The following is a 10,762-nucleotide window of genomic DNA, read 5'->3' as shown; positions in this document are numbered from 1 at the left end:
AAACTCTACAGAAAACTCTGCAGGTCTTTCCCCCAAAACCAAGAACCTGCAGTGTTAAAACACAAATAGCACAGCCAGTGAACACCACCTTTGGAATCCTTCTGTAATAGAAGTGTTTGTGGAGGAGGTGGGAAAGGGATCAATTAATTGCTAGAGATTGCCTTGGTTTTCAAAGGGAGGTGAGGAAAGCAGAGGTTTGGCTGCTGGATTGTCACTGTGGCATTTTGGGATGGTTTCTTGTGCAGATGCCGACTAAAGAGGCAGGTGAGGTGTTGCACCCCCTTCTTAATAGGCTTGGATGGCTTTTATTCCACTTGCAGCAGAAAATTAAGGATTAGAGGGAAGCAAAGCCCTGGGACAGACAGCTCTGCCCCCTTGGAGGACAGTCAGGAGGTGACGTCCCTTCCAGCAACAGCTTTGGTGGCTTCTCAAGAAATTCCACAGAGCTTTTTCTTCTTGACTCCAGACCCCTAAGTTATTTCCTTACAATTCTCAACCCCAAATTCCCTTCCCCAGGTTAATCCTTGAGGGTGGAGCCCTGCATATCACCAGATACCTGCATTTGTGTCTGTGTTTGCTCTCGGCCCCATGGTTTAGGGGAAAACCAGCAGCTTTTGTTCCTTATCTCCTCTGCTTTTCTGCCTCCCCCACGTCTCTGTATCATGTTTGAGTTATGGTGATTAAATAAACTGTATGCCCCAAGAATTCCAACTCAGGTTTCCATGGCTTTTCCAGCCTTTGCTGCTCATGATTTAATTTCTCAGACCCCTTTCCCACACAGTCTGGGCAGACAGGAAAGCCACAGAGGGCAGGACAGGAAAACTGCAGACCCAGGAATTGCACTCATGATGTTGGCTGTCTTTCCTTCACCTCCCCTTGTGATTCAGTGAGGCTGGATTTGGATGCAGCCATGGATCTGAGGGGACAATTGCAACGAAGGAGCCAAAAGATACCACCTCTGAAGCTTCAGCATGTGAACTGGTAAAACCAAGGGCTCACTTCAGAAAACACTGAGCCCAAAGTGCCACCTCTGCAGCTGGAACAAGGATTCAACAACCTCTGAGGTGCCAGCCTGGATGTAAATCACTTTTATCCCATCGCTCCAGCCACTATATCCCACAGATTTTAAAACCATGGCCAAGGCCTTGAATGGCTTCATGTAGGGACAGAGATGGCCTCATGCCCAGCAATGAGCAAATGGAGGGAGTGCTGGTGCTCGCTGCTTGGGGAAACTCATGATTTTTGGGAAAGAGAAAGATGGGAACACGCTCCCTGCTCCGGGCGAGCCCAGCTTGGGATGACAGCGCAGATAGAGGAGGGGGTGGGCCTGGCCAGCTATAAAAACCAAACCCTTTGAGCCAGTGGCATCAAAGCTGCAGGTCCAGGAAGGGGTAAGGAGAGTGGGATTTTATTGCCCTGTTACTCATCTGGCAGCTCAAGGGGTGGTGGGGGGAGGCTGTGAATCAGGAGCTGCTTCATCAGCCCCAGGCAGGATCAGCCACCATGTCCGTGACAAGCGCTGCATCCCAAATCCAGGCTAAAGGGCCCCTTGAGGAGTCACTGGGACACAGTGATGCCTTCAGAAGGCTTTGAATCCATAGTGACACGAATGTCACCAGGAGGCCTGCCCTTGGTGTGGGCAGGCGCCTGTCCTGCCCCTGATTCATCGCCCACCTTTGCTGTTCCCTCTCTAGGGCAGCCCCAGGATGAGGAATCTCCTCCTTGCTGTGCTCCTGGCTTGTGGTAAGTGCCCCGCTGCCCCCAGGACACACCGGGATCCACCTGCCAACCTCAAGATTTGGGAACAATTCAGTTTTTTGCTTAAATTTTGCAATTTCACTCCAACACTTCATGTAGCACTGCTGAAGTCCTGGAGGGCTTTGTGAGGGGGAGGCTTTGGGATGCCCAGATCCATATTTATTTCACGGGGCCCTGGAGATTGTTGGAACATTTCCTGTCTGTGCCAAGCCCATGGCTGACCCTGGTGATGGGGGATTGCTGGTTGCAGCACGGCTTACAGGCTTGTTGCCTGTCCAAAGAGCAATACCTTCTGCCAGACTGAATCCAGGGGGTGCAGAAGCCAGACATTTTCCCTGTGAGGGTGGGCAGGCCCTGGCACAGGGTGCCCAGAGAAGCTGTGGCTGCCCCAGCCCTGGAAGTGTTCACGGCCAGGCTGGATGAGGCTTAAAGCAACCTGGGCTTGTGGAAGGTGTCCCTGCCCATGGCAGGGGGTGGAATGAGATGATCTTTAAGGTCCCTTCACTCCCAAACTGTTCTGGAATTCTATGATTCTATAATCCCTGGGGTGGGGTTAGGGTTCCTCATGGTTCAAACTCCTGAAAGTGTGTTTCCAGCAGTGCCAGACATTTAATTCTCTGCCTGGTGTGAGGTGTTGGGAACACCAGCAACCTCCCCACTCTGCACCGGCACAAGCCCCCTCCCTCTGCCTCTCCACAGGGCTGCTCCCAGCTGGCACCAGTGTCCTGGAGCTGGAGCGGATGATCAGGGCGACCACAGGGAAAAGTGCCCTGCTCTCCTACAGCTGGTATGGGTGTTTCTGTGGCATTGGGGGCAGCGGGACCCCTGTGGATCCCACCGACCGGTGAGTATCTGGAACAGCATCACCCCTCACCCACCCCAGTGAAGGGCAGTCCCTAAAATGCTGTACTCTGAGATGGGGGTTTGCCCCCTTCCCCAGCCACGTCCTGCTGCTGCCTGACCATGCCCTCCTCCGGGTCGCCTTGAATTTGAGGCTGGACCTTCCCTTACCTTCCAGGTGTGGTAAGGGAGGGTCGGAGGGCCGCAGCTGACGTGGTGTCCCCACAGGTGCTGCCAAGCCCACGACTGCTGCTACAGGAGGGTGAGGGAGGGCAAGTGCAGCCCCTTGATCACAACGTACACGTTCACCACGGATGACGGACACATCACCTGCAGTGAGTATAGAAAAGGGGTTCCATGGAGGTGGGGAACCAGCACTGCTCCCCATGACACCCCATCCCCGGAGCAGGGCACTAGGGAGGGCAACCCCTGGGGTGAAACCAGCCTGATTCCTGTCCAGGTCTGATAATTAAATGGGCATTGCAAGGGATGCAACAGGTGGGAGAGAGCAAGCACTGGGACACTGTTTCATCCACTTCCCCGAGGAAGCTCCAAGCATTGGGGGTGTCCTGAGGGGACCCCACCAGAAAAGCCACCACGGGGCACTGTGTTTCCACCCCACAGGTAACAAGCAGAGCTGGTGTGAGAGAGAGACTTGCCTGTGTGACAAGGCAGTGGCCTCGTGCTTCGCGAGCACTCTGCCCTCGTACAGTCATTCCTACCGCTTCTACTTCAAGCTGAAATGCCAAGGAAACGAGCTCCAGTGCTGAGGAGGGGGAATCTGCTCACAGACCTCCAGATTGTGTCTGGTTTCCCCCATTGCTGTGGCAAGAAAAGCCTGGCGTGGGGGCTGAGGAGAACCAGAGCCCACAAGGCTCCCTGCGAGGTGCTCAGGATGAGGAAGGGCACACACACATCATGGATGGAAACCCCCCAGTTCCCAGAAAGACACACCAATGTCCTCTTTCTTGTAACCCTTCCTCCTCCCTTGATTTAATTTCTCAGAAAAGATAATAAAGACCTATAATAAAAGGAATATAAACTGATTCTGGGGTGTTTTTCTGTAAGGGCCACTGAGATTAAGGCACTGCAATAGTGGCTGCTGAGTTTGGGGAGCACTTCCGCATCCCACACCTCAACCACACCCTCTGCCCAACATTCCAATACTTCCGTGGTCCCAGGAGGGCTGTAATTCACAGGTCTATCCCAACGTGGAGCAACAACTTTGGGGAACAGGTTGCCCAGAAAAGCTGCAGCTGCCCCATTCCTGGAAGTGTCCAAAGACCAGGCTGGACAGGGCTTGGAACAACCTGGGATAGTGGAAGGTGTCCCCATGGCAGGGGGGTGGAAGGAGATGAGCTTTAAGGTCCCTTCCAACCCAAACCATTACGAGATTCTACAGAAATTAAGGGTAAAGAATAGCCATCCACAGAGGAGGGAAGATTTCAAAACCATGACCAAGCTAAATTAGGTGGATGCTAATTTAGGAGGGCAGTTGGTGACCTGAATGGTTTCTGCAGAAGAGCTGTAATGAGGGTGTGGAAAAATCATACAGAATAAAATAAGGGAAGTTGCATTTGCTCACCACAAAACATTCATTTTGATTCATTTTTTTTCTCAGAGTGAGGGAGGGTTTAATCATCCAGTGTCTGCCCAACCTCATGTCTCTGGGAACTTGTATATTTAGAGATGCTTTCAGTTTGCCCACAGATTTCCCCCAAACAACTGATAACTAACCCTGAACCAGTTTTGCAGAGGGTCAGTTCCCAAACTGTACATCCTCTTGAAAATCCCAAACCTACTTCATTCCTGCCCAGGCTGAACCAGGGCTGTTCTTTCCCCCTGATATGGCTTTGTGGTGCTGGGAAGGACAAAAGAGAAGATGTTCAGGCATTTCTGACCAGGATCAGGGGGTGTTGGCTTCCTCCTCAGCCTGGAAGTGACGCTGCTTTGCCACCTCATCCCACCCAGCAGCAGCCCCCGCATGTGAGGTGCAGAGGTGGGGCGCTGGGGGGATTTCTGACACTCCTGTAAAGGGGAAGGATGGAGCCTTCTCTTTTGCAGAGAAGCCCAGTCAGCAACGTTTGAGTCAAAGGAGCCCCAGACAGATGTGAGCAAACCCTTTATAAAGAAAGCCCAGCTGGCTGCAGGACACTGTAAGTGGACCACTGCAGGACCAAAGTAAGTGGGGACGGAGAAATGCTTTTTATCCCTTTTCTCCTTTAACCAGAAGCAATATGGGAGCAAAATCCATGCCGTGAAAGCAGGAGCAAAGGAGATGCTACCTGAGATGCCAGCTTGGAGGAAGAGCAGTGGGTGCAGCCACTGAGGGCTGATAATTCCTCCAACTTTTCTTCCTTTCTCTTCATTTTGCTTTTTTCCACAACTGCACCATCCAATTCCCATCACTTTCCCTCAATGCTTTGTGCTGAAGTGACAGGTGCCATCTTCACTCCCCTCATCTTCTCTAGTCCCAAGAGAGGGGGAGTATCTCTGCTCCCAGATGAGGAGGAAGAAAGAAGGGAATGGTTTGGTTTTGGTATAACAGGGAATGGTTTGCTTTCCTCTCCCAGGGCTGTCAGAAGGATGAATTCTCTCCTGGCTCTCTCTGTGCTGTTTGCTTGGCGTAAGTGTCCTCACTCCCACCAGTCCCATGGCTCCCTGTGAAGTTACATCTGTGGAAATTAGGACCAGGATGGTGATTTCTTCACCTTTTCCCATCACCATCTCTCCCAAATATGCAACAACTCTCCTGCACCAAGCTGGGAGCAAGTTCCCTCTCCATTGTCTTATAATTTCTGTCACCACCCTGGTGCCAGTTTGGGGGCTGGAGGGATGGAGGTGCTGCAGAGGGGCTGGGAATCAGCATGATCCCCCTGATTTCCCCTCTTCAGGCTTGTGCCCAGCCCATGGGAGCCTCTTGCAGCTGCACAGCATGATCACGGAAGTGACAGGGAAAAATGCTTTGCTGCACTACGCCTTCTATGGCTGCTACTGCGGCCTGGGGGGCAAGGGGCAGCCCAAGGACGCCTCAGACAGGTGAGAACCCGCCTGAAACCCCCCTGCCTGAACAACACATCCTTGAATATTTTCAAATTCGGAGGGGTGAGGGAAGGAAAAGCCCAACCCCTAAAGTTTTGATTTCCCCTGCAGGTGCTGCCAGCTGCACGATACCTGCTACCTCAGCCTCCTGAACCACCACTGTGACGCCAAGAAGCAGAGCTACCGCTACAAGCGGCACCACGGCAGCCCCTCCTGCAGTAGGATCCAGGAAAAGGGTGGGTCAGCCCATCCTAAAGCCAGGGCTGACCCTGGGCTCCCCTCTTCCCACAGGAAAGGACTCCTGGTGTGCTCAGCTCTCCTGTGAGTGCGACCGCAGCCTGGCATTGTGCCTGAAGAGAAACGTCGGGAGCTACAGGAAACGCTACCAGATCTACCCTAATTACCTATGCAAGTGATAGGAGCCGGAATCTGGAGCTCGCTGCACTCCTGCCTGTGCCGCTGTAAATTTAAGTAATGTGAAAATAAACAATGTGCTTAAACCACTCCGTCCTCTGAGAGTTGCTGCTGTTGGGGAGGTACAGAAATCTCTGTGAATAATCAACATCTTCCCAAAACTTTCCAAGAACTCGGTGCCTGCGTCACTCCGGGTTGCAGCCCACGGGACGAGGGGGGGTGGCCGGCGAGGGACGGGGCGTAGCACTCAATGTTTTTGGGACAGAGGAGTCATTTCGGGGTTTCCAGTTCGGAGCCCGCGGGCCGGACACGGAGGGCTCTCCCCGGGAGGACGGACTGACAGCGAGGAAGATCCTCCGGTGAGCAACTCCCCCCATCCCCATCCCCCTGCCATGGAAACAAAAATACACGGGGGTGTGAGCAGGAGGCAGCGGGAACGCTGACTTCTGCTGGGAGGGCAGAAAAGGGTAGGGAAAGTGTCATTGCTCCCAGATAAAAACGCAGCTGGGATGTTGGACCACAGGGGGAGAAGTGCCAAAAGTGGTGGGACAGGAGGTGGGGGGTGTTGGAATGGTGGGACAAGTGGTGGGACATGCTTAGGTGGTGGGACAGCAGGTGGGAGCTGCTGGGGTAGTGGACACGAGGACCATGCTTTGGTGGTGGGACAGGGGGTGGGAATGCTCAGGTGGTGGAACAGTCTCAGAAACCACTTGCTGTCAGCCAAGAGGCAGCAACACAGATGTGAGGAGTCCCAGCTGCTTTCTTCATTCCAAATTTTGGGGTGATTTGACCCAATTTCAGAGAGGAAGGTTTGCATGGCAGCACCAGCCAAGCTGCCTGGCTGAGCCTGTCCTCTGTTTCTCCTCCCAGGCCCAGGTGAGAGGAAGATGAAGGTCCTGCTGGTGCTGACAATGCTGTTTGCCTGCAGTAAGTGCATCCCCGACCCACAGACAGGAGCCAGGCTCCCTCCCTGTGCCCATGTGCATTCCCTGTGCACTCCTCGGGGAGACTCTCTCTTCTCCTCCCGTTTCCCAGGCCTCATTTCTGCATTTAAGCTACAAAAAATCACTTTATTTGGTCACTCCAGGTGTGTTCACAGCTCATGGGAAGCACCCACGTACCTTCACACCAGGACTTGAGGGAAGAACTGTAGGAAATCTGACTGCCCACGGATGCTACTCAGGACGGGGCACCTCCAGGGCTTCATTGGACCGGTACAGGCAACGCTGCCCCAGAGGGCTAACACTGGCCCCAGAGGGCTAACACTGGCCCCAGAGGGCTAACATTGGCCCCAGAGGGCTAACACTGGCCCCAGAGGGTTAACACTGGCCCCAGAGGGTTAACACTGGCCCCAGAGGGCTAACACTGGCCCCAGAGGGTTAACACTGGCCCCAGAGGGCTAACATTGGCCCCAGAGGGCTAACACTGGCCCCAGAGGGTTAACACTGGCCCCAGAGGGTTAACACTGGCCCCAGAGGGCTAACACTGGCCCCAGAGGGTAACCAGGGCTGTGCACTCCATCAGCCCACCCCAAAGCTTTGCAAAGTGCAGATCAGGTGCTGGGCAGCAGCAGGAAGGGAACGGGTTTTGGGAAGCAGGGAAAGCTCAGTGCTCACCCCTAATTCCAGCCCCGCAGTCAGTACGGTGGTGCCAGTGACAGCTGCCTGGTTCATGGGATGGCAGCAGTGGAGAGGGATGGTCCTGAAGCCAGGATGCTGGGCAGGGCTTGCACAGGGAAGCAGAGGCATGGGAATGGGCTGGAAAGAGCAGCTGCTGGGCGATTCAGAGCAGAGGATGCAAAGCTGGCGGCTCTTCCCGCCCAGCTCACAGAGCCTGTGTCAGGTAGGTCAGAAGCAGCTGGTGCCACATTCCCGATGAGTCCAGGCTCTCCTTCTCCCTGCAGGTGCTGCCTGCTCCGTGCCTGCTGCTATGCCAGGCTGGCGGCTCGGCAGTGCCGCGTGGGACCCGTCCAGCCCCTCTCAGCACCCCAGGCAGGAATCCCCACCTGCAGTGAGTCCTCACCCCCTTGCCTTGGGATGCCCCTTTCCAGACCATCTCCCTCCCTTGTGGTGCCCTTTTTTGGGCAGCCCCCGAGAGCTATGCCCAAATGAAGCTCTCGGGTGTGCTGTGCGGCCTTTGCAGGGTCAGGGACGTGGTGCCAGAGAAGCGCCTGCAGGTGTGAGCGGGCGGCCCGGCTGTGCCGGATGCGTGCCCAGAGGCCGCTCCGGCGCCGCATCAAGTGCCGGGGACGAGCCAGGAGGTGTTGAAGCAAAAAATTCCCTTTGCAAAACCACCTCCGGACTGATCCACGAAGGGACAGAGCCGGCAGCACTTCCCAGCCCTGGCGAGTCTCCTCCTCGGGGCATTTTGGCTTTGGCACGAGGACAACAACCCTCCGGTGAAGCTGCGTCAGTGTCCGCTGGACCTGAGGAGGGGGAGCAGCACTGCAGCGATGTTTCAGCACAGCGAAAAAGGGAGAGGTGGGACACCTGCCCCTCGGCCCTGTGAGGGGCACAGGGAACCAGCAGGAGCATCGTCCCTCAGCTCTGGCTCCCCTGCAAGCCTGTCCACTCTCTCCGCTTCTTGCTTCACCTTCTGTTGCTCCAAATAAAAACAGAGAGCCGAAAGCACTGGTCCTCAGTGTGCCGTGACTCGGCTGAGCCCAGCGACCACCCCTTGCGTCTCAGACAGCTTTCCTGTTGAAATTCCTGGAAAAAATTACAGCTGAGAGGTGACACAATTCCCACCAAGGTGCAGCAGCACCCCTAAACTGCTCCACTTAGCCCTGAGCCTTCAGGCTCTGAAGATGTCCATTTTTTTTCCAAGATGGAGAGGTAGAAGTGGGTGGAAGGGCTGGAGCAGGTGTGATGCTGTGGGAGGATCAGGCTTGGAGTTCAATGATCCCTGTGAGTCCCTTTCAATTTGGGATATTCTATGATTCCCTGAACCTCTGCTGTGCTGGGGTGGCCAGGAGCTTGCCTCACACCAGTGCTGAGCAAAACAGACTTCTCACTAGAAAAGAATGTTTTGGCCCGATTCTGCAACAATCCCGAGCACATCCCTTAGGAAAAAACCTCCCCACTGCGCAGCTTTTGTGCCCTGCAGGGTTGACCCCTGAGAAGTCTCGATGCTCCAAACCGCCTTGTGGCTCAGCGATGAAATAAAGTCACAGAAACAGCAAAAGAACACTCTTTTCCCAGGGGCTGATGCCCAGCTGGAATTCCCTCCCTGGCTTGCCCCAAAGCTGAAGTCAATGGGGCCAGGCAATATCCCTTACATCAGTGATGCTTCCCACCAGCTGTCACCCAGGAATCAGGCCCTTCCAACTTCATCTTTCTCCTCCAGCACCATGTGATCCTACAGGAGATGAGGAAGGAGTGGGCAGCCCTTCACCCAGCAGCTGTTGTTTGCAAGGCGCAAATCAAGGATCAAATCCTCACTGGCAGGATATCCCGGACAGATTTCAGGCCGAGATAGACTGAATCACACTATCCCTTTGTAAACTCTGGGTGAATTTTAACTATCCACGTATTTTCCTGCTTGGACATCTGGCTGTACAAATCCATTCATACGGAGCTCCAAGTGCTAGTGTGTTGGCTCAGATACATGGCAATAAATTGGCCTGGAAAAGTTGTGGGGTTTGTACTGTGAAACAAAATCCACATCCTTCCAGGAGGCATTTGGCCCTGTTGGGGCTTATTTCCCATTTGGAGAAGGGATACTGCAAAGCTGGCACAGGTAGAAGGGCTGGGGTGGAGAGGTGTTCATGTGGAGCTCAGCCAGTTTGATAGGAATATACTTTATTTCTCAGTGACTTGGAAAATCCTGAATTATGGCAAGCCCTGGTTCAGGTCATTAACTCAATGCCATCCAAGGGGTCTGCTTAAATTAACCTAGAGAGTTGATGAGACAAACATCCCATACCAGAAGGGGGAAGAGATTTCGCTGAGTTGAGTTCCCTTTTCTCACCACATCTCTGATTCCTACACAAGTCGCATCCCTGTTCCCTGCCTCAGTTTCCCTACCAGCCATGGGGGATTTCCTCTCCTGCCTCAGTGCCTGTCCATGCTGGGGTTCTCCAAAAAGCAACACAGAGCACTGGGCACTTGCAATATCTGCCAGAAAAAATCTGCTAAATGATTGTTCAGCATCATCTATTTAATTAGAGATTCTCTCAGAACAAACAACAATCAGCCTCTCTTTTTCCACTTCCATTAATACACCACTTGCCTTCTTTTGCTTCTAAATAAAGGTGAGCCAGACATCTCATGCCATGGGCTCATCTTTTTGAGAGCAGCACACAGTGCCCAGCACACACAGGGAGGGACAGAGCATCCCCATGTGCAAGGGGCATTTGGGATGTCAGAAGTCCCCACTACCAAAAAACCCCACCATACGTGGCCTCTGTTCAGCCCTGTTTCCAGCCACAGCCATTCTGGAGGACCATAGGATCTTCCTTTGCTCCCAGTGTTGTATCTCACCCACTCTGGTAAGTCAGAAGTGGAGGATGCTTTGCACTGTCTGCCTTTTTTCCCTGCCCAGTTAAGTCAGGATGGAAACACTAAGACATAGAGTGGTGTTTTCTATCCAAGACATCAAAAAACTAATATAGTCATCCAGGAGGAAAGCGAACACAGGATCACAAAATGGTTTGAATTGGAAAAGGTCATTTCATTCCACCTCCTGCCATGGGCAGGGACATCTTTCA

The 10,762-nt window shown here is 53.7% G+C and overlaps 2 protein-coding genes across 2 annotated transcripts; both read left to right on the top strand.

Annotated features, from left to right (window-relative positions):
- Positions 1–1,052: 1,052 nt before the first annotated feature.
- LOC114068816 (phospholipase A2, membrane associated-like) lies at positions 1,053–3,673 on the top strand. The gene is made up of 5 exons (XM_027905205.1): positions 1,053–1,064; positions 1,695–1,743; positions 2,458–2,602; positions 2,827–2,933; positions 3,223–3,673. The coding sequence occupies exons 2-5, from the start codon at positions 1,707–1,709 to the stop codon at positions 3,366–3,368; spliced, it is 435 nt and encodes a 144-aa protein (XP_027761006.1). The 5' UTR covers positions 1,053–1,064; positions 1,695–1,706; the 3' UTR covers positions 3,369–3,673.
- Positions 3,674–5,172: 1,499 nt separating this feature from the next.
- LOC114068817 (basic phospholipase A2 daboxin P-like) lies at positions 5,173–8,743 on the top strand. Its single transcript, XM_027905206.1, has 8 exons — positions 5,173–5,224; positions 5,493–5,637; positions 5,752–5,858; positions 5,932–6,413; positions 6,925–6,981; positions 7,142–7,268; positions 7,958–8,064; positions 8,197–8,743. The coding sequence occupies exons 1-4, from the start codon at positions 5,185–5,187 to the stop codon at positions 6,054–6,056; spliced, it is 417 nt and encodes a 138-aa protein (XP_027761007.1). The 5' UTR covers positions 5,173–5,184; the 3' UTR covers positions 6,057–6,413; positions 6,925–6,981; positions 7,142–7,268; positions 7,958–8,064; positions 8,197–8,743.
- The last annotated feature ends 2,019 nt before the right edge of the window (positions 8,744–10,762 follow it).

The sequence above is a fragment of the Empidonax traillii genome, unplaced genomic scaffold (genome assembly GCF_003031625.1).
Source record: "Empidonax traillii isolate 1590-97213 ecotype Southwest subspecies unplaced genomic scaffold, ASM303162v1 scaffold1129:size175808, whole genome shotgun sequence".
Taxonomy (NCBI): domain Eukaryota; kingdom Metazoa; phylum Chordata; class Aves; order Passeriformes; family Tyrannidae; genus Empidonax; species Empidonax traillii.
The sequence above is the reverse complement of the archived record's forward strand: the minus strand, read 5'-3'. Positions and strand labels throughout refer to the sequence as shown.